This window comes from Phallusia mammillata, chromosome 8, assembly GCF_965637545.1.
Source record: "Phallusia mammillata chromosome 8, kaPhaMamm4.hap1.1, whole genome shotgun sequence".
Classification (NCBI taxonomy): Eukaryota; Metazoa; Chordata; class Ascidiacea; order Phlebobranchia; family Ascidiidae; genus Phallusia; species Phallusia mammillata.
In genome coordinates this window covers 2,997,962-3,011,297 of record NC_137259.1, presented here as the reverse complement: position 1 = coordinate 3,011,297, position 13,336 = coordinate 2,997,962, and the positions used below count along the sequence as shown (strand labels likewise).

The 13,336-nt window shown below is 36.5% G+C and overlaps 2 protein-coding genes across 2 annotated transcripts; one reads left to right on the top strand and one right to left on the bottom strand.

Moving 5' to 3' along the window:
• Nucleotides 1-366: 366 nt before the first annotated feature.
• On the top strand, nt 367-5,449 carry LOC145204076 (glutathione hydrolase-like YwrD proenzyme). Its single transcript, XM_080076496.1, has 8 exons — nt 367-709; nt 1,274-1,460; nt 1,949-2,136; nt 2,561-2,791; nt 3,328-3,466; nt 3,699-3,841; nt 4,138-4,448; nt 4,810-5,449. The coding sequence occupies exons 1-8, from the start codon at nt 538-540 to the stop codon at nt 5,131-5,133; spliced, it is 1,695 nt and encodes a 564-aa protein (XP_079932622.1). The 5' UTR covers nt 367-537; the 3' UTR covers nt 5,134-5,449.
• Nucleotides 5,450-5,677: 228 nt separating this feature from the next.
• Nucleotides 5,678-10,182, bottom strand: LOC145204077 (uncharacterized). The gene is made up of 7 exons (XM_080076497.1): nt 9,817-10,182; nt 8,950-9,121; nt 8,306-8,427; nt 7,828-7,860; nt 7,404-7,581; nt 6,836-6,993; nt 5,678-5,955 (listed from the first exon to the last, which is right to left on the bottom strand). The coding sequence occupies exons 1-7, from the start codon at nt 9,863-9,865 to the stop codon at nt 5,942-5,944; spliced, it is 726 nt and encodes a 241-aa protein (XP_079932623.1). The 5' UTR covers nt 9,866-10,182; the 3' UTR covers nt 5,678-5,941.
• Between the last annotated feature and the right edge of the window lie 3,154 nt (nt 10,183-13,336).

Sequence of the window (13,336 nt, the reverse complement as noted above, 5' to 3'; positions counted from 1 at the left end):
TTTCGTATTAAGTGCATATGCAGGCTATATGATAGTTCTTTAGGGAAATGGAGTGCCTTGTTTCAAGCTTCAACAAAAGCTGTAAGTCGGCCAGACTTTTTAGGGTCGGCTGAGATTTGAATTTGCATTCGCTAAAATTTATGTCGAAAATTTTATTAGCCTAATCGGGAACGGGTGTCATTAGGCAGATATAATTTAGGCAGCAGAAAAAAAATCTATTTTTCCAACTTTTTACCCTCCAAACAAAGGGTAACTTTCCGTTTTTATCACTTTCTTTAATGTCTAATTTGTAATAATAAAAGCGTAAAATAAAAAATATGATTTTTATGGCGCTGTTGACATATGGTTATCCATTCGGGAAAATCCCAAAGAATGCACGGAATTTTTTGGTCTGTTTGCACTTTGCAGTTACAGAGACAGACAGACAGACAGTACATAATCTTTTAGCAGTTTCAGTGGTCTGTCAAACAGTTACTGCTAGTTTTATTGACTAGGCTTTGCGTACCACACAACGTGTAAATTAACTGATTGCCCGCAATGAATGCATTTGGACCGAAAACTCTTCTTAAATGCCAAAAAGGATGTGTTGCGTCAAGTCAAGTCCTTGCAACAGAAATTGGTGTTAAAATATTAAAGAAAGGCGGAAACGCAGCTGATAGTGCTGTCGCAGTAGCTGCTGCTCTAAACCTATTGGAACCATGCTCCACAGGTAAATACTTTTGCTTTTTTTATGACAATGGCTGTTAAATAAAATATATTTAAATAAGTCAATCAATTAAAGTTTTACCATTCAAGCATTGTTTTTGTTGCCAATATTTGTGAGTGAATAATGCCATTTCCTTGTAGCGTTGAAAGTTTTAAATGTGTCAAAGGAACTTGTGTTTACCTGAACAGAAAACTAAATTGTCATTGCAGTAATTTGAAAGGTCTTGCTCCAAAAAATTAAAATAAAAAATGAAGCAAAAAGATAACCTTTTAGGTGAACTGTGTTTATTTTGGCTGCAACATTTTCGCCTCATACTAAAGCGAAGTGTCCACTTAATACTAAATAGTAAAAACTTTAGTTTTGTATAACAGCTTCAAACCAGCCTTATCTTGGGCACAGGCTAGCATATACTTTATTGCATGTTGAGTTTGCCACCTGAAGTCTATCACATTTTACTGATGTATGATTTGGAACTTTCATACAATTGTATTGCAATTTATTTCCCTAATAACTACTGCAGTATACTTTTAGAGTTTACATAAACTTTAACAAACATTTTGTTTGTAGGTTTAGGTGGAGATGCATTTTGCTTGTTTTACCACAAAGCAAGTAACACTGTGAAGGGACTAAATGCAAGTGGTCGTTCACCAAAGAGTTTAACCTTAGATGTGGTGAAGAAGATGGGGTACAATGAGGAAAATAAACCACCAGTTTCTAGCCCTTTAAACATAACTGTGCCTGGAGCATGTGCTGGGTAAGTAGGAAATAAAAATTAAAACCAGTTGCTTGGAATACAATTAACAACAAAGACAATTTCTCTTAAAAGTTATTTTGGTTTCGGTGTTTTTTGGTTTGTAAAAGAAACATAGCAAACACAAAGCAGGAAATGGTTGCACAACATAAAAACAGTAAAAAGTTAAACTAGTGAAGGCCCCAGTTGGTGGATTGTGGCTAAACAAATTTCATCTACACCATTGTTAACACACGCTGTGTGACTGGGGATCACAACAGAGTAAAGTGGCCATTTAAAAATGAATTATCTAGTCCTGAAAACTAACTTAACCGGATTCAGAAGAAACTTGACATTTACACAACTTATTGCTGCACTAAAATAAACTGGTTCTAGCAATAGCAATCACCACAATATTCTCATAAAAAAGATACAAGTGTAAAACATTATGTTTTAACAGTTTCTATTGTCATAGTCAAAGAAAAACATTGCATTTGTTTTTCCCTATAAAGGTGGGTGGATTGCGTGGAAAAGTTTGGAAGTGGTAAGTTAACACTTCAGGAAATATTGCAACCTGCTATCGAGTTGGCTGAATCTGGTTTCCAAATGACAAGTCCCATTACACAATATCATTGGGAAGAAGGATCTCATCTTCTGACAGACAAGAAGAATCTCCATGGAAATGAGCTTCTTATAAAAGGTATAACAATTCTTGTATTCATTTGGATATTTTGTAATTGTTTCCCATTAACAGTGATTTATTAACCGGCTTGTTGGTTACAATTCCCTTGTGGACAAGATAAGTCAAGTCTACCATATATATGACCCTTTGTCTGTTAAAGAACATATAGCCACACATTTGCACTAGAACAAGCACTGAGGCAGAAATAGATGCGAGCGTAGGGCTCAACGGTATAGCATGACTGAATGCGATGAAGCTACACATTAAAATACATGCTTGTTTTACTTGCCACATGTATTAAATAAGTGGCAAAATATCACCTATTATATGACACAAAATCATTAAGGTTCATTCTAGTCATACATTGGAGTGTTTTGTAGTTGCATCTCATATCTACATTTGCCTTAATTTTTCAGTTTAAAACATTTGTATATTTAAACAGACAAATCAACTGCTGAATTTTTCCCACCTAAGCTTGGACAAACCTTTAAAAACCCAACATTTGCTCAAGTTTTGAAATCCATTGCCAAGCATGGAAAAAATGGCTTCTATAAAGGTTGGGTGGCTGATGCTATTGTGGACACTGTTCAAAACATGGGAGGTTTTTTAACCCATAAAGACCTTGAAAATCACAAGTCCGAGTTTGTGGATCCCATAAGTATTGAATACAAAGGTACTTTTGCATGCAGTTGTTACACTTTCTAAACTCAATCAGTAGGTGAAAAATAGCAGCTACTTAAATATTTTGCAATTTACACTATTGAATTCAAACCCAGTGGTTTTAACCTGGCTTCTTTTGTATGCATATCTTGCAACAACACTGTATCATATGTAAAATGATATGTTTGAATAAATTGCTGGCATTGACAAATGCAAAAATGAATACCATAGAATTGTGTAAAATTGACAAAAACAAAAACAATTACAATGCTATATTTTGTGAAGAATGCCAAGCTGTCCATATGTTATGCTAAATGAATATTTGTACTAAATTACAAGCACTGTTTTTAAACCATAATTTCACAGGTTAAAATTGTTCTGTAAAACATATTTTGAGTTTGCAAACACCCCAAACTCACAAATTTTGTAACCCCATATCATTTTTATTAGAACTGCAAAAATGCTCAGAGACTTTAAAGGTTAAAAAGTGGTTTTATGGTCACATATTTAGTTCATGCCAATTCTAATATTGGGCATATTTTCCTGCAGGTTTTCGCTTATGGGAAATTCCACCCAATGGCCAAGGTCTTGTGGCTTTGGAAGTTTTAAACATTTTAAAAAACTTCAACTTCTCTGAGATGCAGCACAATAGTGCAGAGTATTTACATATCCTAGCTGAAGCAATCAGGTAAAAAATCTTGAAGATATATGCTTACTGTGTAAAAAACAGCTGCAAAAATAAATAAATAATTAATGAATGGATAATAGAGAATTTCAATTTAAACAGTTTGTGAAATGATTAGAGGATTGTATCACATAATTTGGGAGATATAGTGAATATTTACTCATTTCTTTCTGATGGTAATAAACTTTTGCAGATATTATCAAATTTTGTAACCCATTCACAATGATTCACACAGGTTGAGTTTCAATGATGCTCTTAAGTATTGTGGTGACATGGATTTTTGTGAACCTCCGCTTAATTTGCTGCTAAGTGAAGACTATGGACAAAAATTGGCAAAAAAAATTAAAAAGGACAAGGCAATGGATTGCAGAGAAATAGGTGAGTTTTTTTTTAAGAATGGTAGCCATTCTACCAAAAAAACAGATGACGATACATAGATACTTGTGTTTTCAATACTATAAGCGAGGGGTTAAAACAATTATTTTGGTAATTTATAAAACTATTGTAAGAAATGTGAAAAGGATTTCCATTTGTATGTGCACTTTCTTAAATCTTGACCAGTTTTGCCCTTTGTTATAATTTTATTTGAGTTGAGTTTCCAAAGTTAAACCATTTTATGCCTGTTTGGTGTTTTTTTTTTCAACAAAAGTATTTTATTCCTTTTTACTTTATAGAACAAAATGGGACCTCACATGGCGATACAGTTTATTTCACAACAGCTGACACAGATGGAAATTTCTGTTCTTTTATAAACAGCAATTACATGGGTTTTGGTACTGGAATTGTCCCTAAAGGCTGTGGTTTCTCTTTGCAAAACCGTGGTAGAAATTTCACACTGGAATTAGGTCACCCTAATGCTCTTGAACCTTGCAAACGTCCCTACCACACTATTATACCTGCTATGCTAACTGATGCTTCTACTGGAGAAGCTGTTATGTCGTATGGTGTGATGGGAGGCTTTATGCAACCACAAGGCCATGTGCAGGTATCAAGATGTTTGTTTGTTTATTTTTATCCTCGGTGGGCGGGTGCAGCTGGAAGCATGCTATGGCGAGCTGTTTTTTTCGTTTTTTTGTGAACAGTAATCTTTCCATTTTTAATGAGGAAAATAACGGCTCAAATATATGTAAAAAGCGACATGTTTTACTATTCAAACGTTTCGGCAAATGCTCAAGCCATCATCAGTGATTTCTTGCCCAATGTTTGAATAAAAAAACATGTCAAATTTTACATCTACTTGGGCCGGTATTTTCCTCATTGAACTTTTAAACATATCCGTGTATAGTGTTTCCATTATTTGTTGTATTCCTTTTATATCTGTAGGTTTAAACCTGATATTTTTGCAGGTTCTTCTTAACATGTTAGAATACGGCATGAACCCCCAGCAAGCTCTTGACGCCCCAAGATTACTAGTAGGTTCAGGACATTTAGGGGCAGTAGGTAAAGTTAACTTAGAAACTGGGATATCCAAAGAAGTCATAGAGGCCTTAAAGAGACTTGGACACGACGTCAATGGACCAGTGACCGGTTTTAAACGTGCGCTTTATGGTAGAGGTCAGATTATTGCGAACCGGCAGTTTTGGAAGGACGATGCCACGCCCCTTAATTGTTTGTGGGCGGGGTCAGATATTAGGGCAGACGGTAAGGCGATGGGAGTTGAAACATTTTGAGGTTAAATTCGTGCCGTGTGTGTTTTAGGAATAATTTTATTTGTTTTAATTTTGAAATCGTGCAACAGTGTCTGGGCAAGGAAATTTTAAATATGCTTTTTACTGACAAATGCTTGACTGGCGGTAAGAGGACAGTTTCACGGGAATAGCCTATTGTATTGATGCATAAACAGCATTTTGCTTTTGCATTTCTGGACTGTAAACCCATCATCAAGACAGGGTTGTGCGAGATCTACTGGTGCATAAGTTGTGAGATATTGTTTTAAGCAACTTTGTTTCTTTAAATCAGTGTTTAATAAGATGTAGATGCAATTTGTATTTTTTCGGTTTTAGTCCACAATTGTGAGGTTGATGGTTTAAATAGGTCAGGTAATGTACACCTATGTCAGTGTCACTATGCTGTACATTGATTAGCTACAGCACAAAAGCGAAATTGTCACACAATTGTTATAAATCATTATAAATTAAATTTTCTTTACCCCTTTTAGGTCTTTACCTGTATTTTATGTCAATCCGGGACGTAGAAAGAGTTTTGACACGAATGTAAAATCCAAATATGTATTTATTTAATTTACGTTTCGTTTTTGAGCAAATCAAATACTTAATAAAGCGAAATTTAATAGCTTAAAGATCTCGCAAAAGAGAATGTAAAAATTAAAAACAGATTTTTTTTCTGCGCAAAAAAACAAGATCTTCGACCTTCGCAAACAAGTTCATATCTGTGTTTTCTGTTTAAATAAAGTTTTAATTCAACAAATGAAGACAAAGCTCTTCTCTCTGTGGCCTTGTCATGTTTTCCACATGCATCCTAGCAAGGCGGTGCTGCAAAACAAAACGGGACACACTTTTAACGTGTTTAACATGACAAAGTGAAAATAATGCGATCAATTTTGAAATCAAACTCGCAACAAAATAACGTCTTTGCAAACCACAGAACTTGGCGCAACAAAATTGTTGTTGTTTTTCGCCCACAAAACAGTACTAAACGTGTAGCTGCACGTTCTACGTTGTTGTTGTGTTTTTTCTATCAGGCCCATTTTGCTACTCACATTTGACAAAAATTTGGTTGTGGTTTTACCAATGCTATTTAGCGTGCTTGTACAGGGTCAAAAGTCACTCTTTAAAAGACAAACGTATACGTCGCTCACTACCTGTCAACCTGCCAATAGGATTCGCCAACCTAGTTTCTACTACTGATGCACCAAAGTTTAGGCTTGACCGAAAACATTTCGACCGAGTACGCTATTTTTCGATGCTTCGGTTTCGGCCTAAACTTTTTTGAAAATTCGGCCGAATCCTTACTTTTTGGTTGCATGAAATGAATGCCTTAAATTTCATTTTCGCCCACACGAAACATCACAATTAACTATTTGTTGTATCTATAAAACACGGGCCATGTTGTCTGCAAAATAATACAAGTTAAGTAAAGTTTGTTCGCAAATTGGTAAAGTGATTTTGGTTTTTTTTAAGTTCACTCGCATCAACAACGCAAGACTCAGTTAAAAACATCCATACGGCCCGATTTGGCCGAAATTTTTCGACCTCATGGCCGAATGTTCGGTTTCGGCCCGAACCTTTATAGGCGGATTTGGTGCATCACCAGTTTTTACAACTAAAAGCACAATAAACAGAAAAAAGTCGAAATCATTATGAACCGTTTAGTAATTATAAAATCGGATGAGATTTGCAAAAGTCTACTTACATAAGTATTCAAGATCTGTGGTGATTTGGAATAGAACTGGTTTCAAAGGTGAATCGTCTCTCACCATGGAATAGAGACGGGTTGGCCAGCAAGATTCACATGGTAGTTGTTGCCGAGGATGAGCTGTGTTGTGATAGGTCAGATTGCAGTTGCAAGAACTGTGCATGCAAATAGAGCATTAAAACAGTTTTAGTAAAACGGCGTTTACCATTCCAAGAGTACATTCAGGTATAAAAACGCCCTTTTTCAACTTCTACAAGAATTGACTCTTATCAATTGGTAAAGTAATAACGGTTTTACTTTTGGACACCGCCTGCTTAAGTTGGAAACAGCTCCACTTTTTTGTACGCTCTTTTTGTGTGCTTTTTTATGACACAAAGTTTTTTAAAAGAGAAAAAAACACTACAAATATTTCTTTTCAAACATTTTTTGTACGTAGTTTTTAACTTTGGGTACCAGGGTTTAAGCGTTCTTAAGTTATTAGCTCATAAAATTTGCCATACCCATTGTTATTATTTCGGGCAATTAAAATAAAGAAAGCTGTTGTTCACAAAACAAACAAACTTACTATTCTTCTGCGCAGACGCAAAGTCCTTCTAGTTGGACGTATTTGATGACAGATTGAAAGTGATCAGTGGTTCGATCGTCTTGTAATTCGAGGTTTGCTTGTTGAACTCGTCTTGTATACTCAACAGCACTCACGTATGGGCAATTGTCATCATCCCGGACCGAAAAATCGCCCCCTTCTGTTAATAATTGATTGAGCTTAGTTTATCATTTTTCCGATTGTTGAACAATTTTACTGCATCAATCCCAGTAAATAATACTTTGACACCGACTTCTGGCAATACAGGCTAATCGTTTTGTAAACAACTGCTCAGATTTGGCGTCCGACAAAGCAAAATATGGCATATTTGTAAGTTGACTGACACGTGGTCCAAACGAGGACGATTAAACAAATGTCACATAGAAATTTATGTATGGCAACATACCAGGCAGAATTTCTCTTTTTCTTTTTGCTGGACCTGCAAAAGTATAAAAGAGTCATGGGTATAAATGAGGTTTTTATTTTTGGTGACGTTCTCTGACGAATTGCCTTTCTAAGTTACGTCGCTACGTGTAGCGAATAATGAAAGAGACGTGGCTCCACGAGGCTTGGGGGAAGTGTTGGCCTGGGGCTGTGTTGCGACCGGTACGCTTATTTTTTATGTCTGTTTTTTATCGTTTTCACTCTTTTAATATTTACACATAAAGTGCTGACAGCCCGTTATTGCAGTTGACCCAAGAAAGAAGTAAGATATATAGTTGTTGCCGCATATAAGTTAACATGGAATTAAAACGTTTTCCACCAATAACTAAATTTGACATTTTTGGGGAGCGAGGTGTAAATATAGGTATTTTTAGATTTGCGGAATTAGTGTATTACAAAATCTAAAACTAAAAAAATGTAAGTATTAGGAAGTAACCTACAGGCCTGCCCGGTCTGGTTTAACAACCAATTGCAAACGCATTGTTTGGCGACATCTCTGTCCGGCGGAGTCAACTGAAAGTCCAAAAAATCTCGCCAGCAAGTTGCCTCGAGTGTTTGGGTGCTAAAATAAAACGTTTTTTGTACTTTTACAACAGCACAAAGTAAAACAGTAAAAAGAAAAGTTTTATAACCAATTTATTTATTTATTTAAGTTATTTATTTTTATTTTTATTTTTTTATTTTTTTTCACGGGGTTCGAACCCAGGACACTCCCGGGGACGAATCCCGATCAAGGTTTTTTTTATGTCTGTATGTGGGTCTCTATTGATGACTTAGTTTGCAAACAGCCCGCCCAGTGGTGGGATTCATTTTTTTTGTCAGCCGGTTCTATCAAAAAAGTCATATTTTATTTTTAAGTCTGTTCCAAAAAGTCCATAGACAGTAACCAGTAATGATTTTGTTACAACAAGTTTATCGACAGTAACCAGTAATGCTAACCGGTTTGCTGATCTCATAAAATTTCGTGAGACGGTTCTATAGAACCGGTGCGAACTGTCTGAATCCCACCACTGAGCCCGTCCCACATCCATGAAACGCATGTCAACTTCTGCATAAATCAGTCATAAATATTGGCTCGGCTTACGCAAGAAGATCACAAGACTGTTCTCCGGCAAAATACCAAGACCCATGGTTGATAACAAAGTCCACGACGCTTGCCCAAGTTAAATCGGTGATGCCGTTTGTCTCCATACAATTGTCGAAGAAAATATTGAGATCTTCTACTGCGCGTTTACGCCTCCTCTTGTCATGACAACCTAAAGTAAAACAAATCTGCATGTTTACATTCATTTAGGCACAAAACATATTTATTAAAACGGTCAAACAGACAAGTTGTTTGAAAGCAGAAAAAAGTACACACGTTATTCCGACTCTTTGGCAGCCGGAAAGACGGCATTAAGACACAGGAAAATTCGGATACGAAGTATACTAGCATGCGAATCGATTATTTCTTCAAACTGATAAATTTAATAACGCAGACAGTGTATAACACAAAAATATTCAGACACGCGCACAGTCCAACACCTTTTTTCGAACACAATGACGATCTGACACAAAAATATTCGTAAACACCAACAATCGGACTCTAAAAATTTGGATACACCAACAATCGGACTCAAAATTGTTCGGGTATGCGGACATTCTGGCACAAACATATTCGGAGACAGGAACAATCTAACATAAAATATTCAGACACACGAACAGTCTGGCACAAAAATATTCGGACACACGAACAGTCTTGCACAAAAAATTTCTAAACCACGGACAGTCTGACAAAAAAATCCGACACATCAATAATCTGACACAGACATATTCGGACAGGCCGACATTCGTACAAACGGGCAGCCTTAAACAAACCCATTTGGACACACGGACACTCCAACACAAGTACTTTAATACAAGGACATTCTGAAACATATCATTACCCTCGATAACCAACATATTTACTTACCTTGCACAACAACAGCAAATAGCATGAAAACAAGTGCAATTTTCAACATCTTATATCAATTCGGCTTATACTCCTGTACAGGTATCTGCTGTTCCAATGTAGAACACTCGTAATCTAATATACATGCATTGAAGTAACAGAATAAAACATAAACATGTCTCTATAACACGGATATGACAAAGCTCGTTTGGGATCGTGAATTCGACAAGCGGCATTGTTCAAGAAAGGATGTCTATATCCTGAGTGTATAGTCACTACTTATTTGTTTAATCTGCATAACATAACAAAAACATAGCATCAACTGTTTCCAACACTGTTGTTAGATTGCACACGTCTCATTAAACTATGGACAATTAAAGAGATAGTTCGTTTTTTTGTTGTCTTATCTTGTGTGGTGTTTGTTTTGAGCGGCGATTCCCCTACTAGCAAATCCGATTAGTGAAATGTTAATATTAATGAAATAGTAGTATATCCCAAGCCCATTGAAGGCGTCATACCCAACCAGCCGGCCACGAAGCATTCACCACCATATGGTAAGGCGGAGGCTAGAAAAATCTAGCCTGCGATGGGATTCGATCCTACGACAGGAGTCTTTCCATGACTCACGCTCTTCAAACTGAGCTACTCAGGCTTAGCGTAAAACCCGCCGAAAGTTGAATCACAAGTACCGTTGCCTGTCCCGTATTCAGCACATGTCAGCTTCGTAGCAGAAGATAGCCAGATGGACCACTATTCCTATTCATCTATGTCTTAATTGATAAGAATGAGTGTTACGTTATATAGCAAGCGGCAAACATACATGACAAAACTGCTGCTGCTTGCAGCTTGGCTATTTATTTCCGATGAACAAAGTACATCTACCTTGGCTTTCAAAGCTCTTATTAAATCAAAAGTATGCCTGCAACTTTACCTGAAGGCTATTAGAATTTTTTTTACACTTCCAAACAACCAAATAGCTAGCCGAAGCAAAAAAATGCTCTATTTGATTTTTAAAATTAAAAATATTATTTGACCGATCAATTGACCAGCTTGCCAACCCTAGTTTACACATGTGGCTCGTGCTGTATTTTGCTACAGTGCTTGCAACCAGTGCTTTTTTAAGGTGCAAATTTCTCCAGCGGTTTCCCAAAATTTGGAAATGGCTATTTTTTGGTATTTAAATTAAACACTTGCGGTCTCTTGAAACTACTTAGCGGTCACCCAAACCAAACCTTAAAAAAAACCTGCTTGCAACATGGTTTTATCGTTTCCTGGAGTCGTGGAACATACATTCTCACACCAACACGATGAACGTTAAAACGGACGTTCTAATGCCGATAACTTATCGGTCGCTTTTGCACCATTGAGCCAGGTGTTATCACACGACCATTGGTGCGCACTGCGTTATTTCTATCGCCTTTTTTGTGTGTGTTTCGCCGCCCTTTTCGCTTTATAATAACTTGTGTTTGCAATGTATGTCATTACCCTGATGAAGGTGTTTCGTATGGGACATCGAAACGTTGGCATATTACAATAAAAAAACTGCCGGAAGAGCTAAAAATTCTGTTAATGGTTTTATCGTCTTGCAATTATGAATACGTGTCCTATTATTGTTGACTTGCGTCGAACAATATTTAGTGTGTGGGTTAATGGCAGTTTTGTGCGTTGACGTCTGTTAGTGTGCCCGTTCTACAAGCTTTATGGGAAGGTGGCGAAAAAATTTGTGCACAATTCAAAGTCATTTGACATAAACATCTGTCTTTCGGACTTGTTTTTACACAAAAACATAGAGCAACGAAACCAAGTACATGATTTTTATTTTCAGCATAAGCAAAATGTAAAGATAATCCTATTTCTTCTTAGGGTCGGCTTGTTGTCTGCAAAAAACAATAAAAACATGTTTCGGTTTTGTATTTTAAGTTCAAAAATTCGTCGATAGGAAACAAAAAATATCAAAAGTAAGGTTCTAAACTGTAAATTTGTTATCATATGGCAGGGGTGTGCAACCTTTTCGGCGGTGGGCCATATAACCAATTTCGGACATCAAGCGAGGGCCACACAATTTTTTTCATGTACCGTACCGTATTTACTCGATTGTAAGCCGCGGCTTATATTGTTTTTTAGCTGCTGTTTGTGCGGCTTATAATCGAGGGCGGCTTACAATCGAGGGCGGCTTATATTTTAATTTTATACCGAAATTATTTCTACACTGCAACATTTTAAATTATTTGGGGTTCAAAACATGTATCCATGTACAGATTATACGTCGATATACGTTCTGTTGGGTACAGTTATCAACGTAACTAAGAGATATGGGCAAATAGACATACCATATAACAACAGAAGGATGTATTAAGAAACAATCGTATCTAAAATTCCAGCGTGCGGCTTACAGTCGAGGGCAGCTTACATTATTTTTTTAACACATCAACATGTGGCTTACAATCGAGGGCGGCTTACAATCGGGTAAATACGGTATTTACACTTTTTTACACTACTGCTTGTGCGGCTTGCATTATAATATCATGTCGATATTATTTCCACACCCCTGCGTTTTGTTTTATTTTGCTTTTAAAATCAACTTTGAAATGTTAGGTGCAAGTAAGTTTCGTCGCAACGCTGCCTTTCACAACAAAGTAATTGTTTACTAGACATAGAGGTATATTACGTCACATTCGGTATAGATACGCATCAAGCACCCAGTGCGAATAGAAGACCATAGGTCTGGGTGTATTAGGTTTCATGCGCTGGTTTAGCTTATTCTTGTTACGTATAGCAACTTAGGAGATTTACCGAAAACTAATCAGAGAATCAGAGTGTTGTTGAGGGCCACACTAAATGGCTTGGCGGGCCGGATTGTGGCCCGCGGGCCGCGGGTTGCACACCCCTGTCATATGGGAATAATAACTAATTATATATTTACCCGATCTTTATTTTGTATCCGCTTCGCTTTCCCGAAAATCGTTAGTATCCAGCGAGTCCATTGCTTCTAAAAAATTTTAACTTTCGCTTTTTGTCATAGGTTTTTTATAACGTTTTTTTTACAAAATTTGTGCAACATTGTTTTTTACGTTTTATGTAACAGGGTTTTCTTAGGTGCACAAGACACGAACATTAATAGTAGCTTTAGTATAAAACAAATTGCCAGGGTTTTCTTGTTTTTCTAATTAGCTAAAACTTACTGAGCTCGTCTTTCATTGTCAGAAATTCCTCTCTGCAAAGTATACAAGCAAATTTTTAGTTAATAAGTTATTGTTCCTGTTTCGTTTTTAACCGGTTCAAGTATTCACGACGAGACACAGGGTATTTGAGTCAAACTTTTGTTGCTTTATAATCCGAATTACACTCGTAATGGGGCCAAGTGTAAAGTAAGGCCCAAATTGAACCCGTTTTATTTATACCTAAGCCCGAAACAGGATTGATTAACAACTCTGTGCCAGAAATACCAAAGATGCAATCAATGCTTAAATGGTCACTTGTTTTGTCTTGTATTAATAAAATACAAAGATAACAACAACAACTTGCAGACAAGAATTGTTGG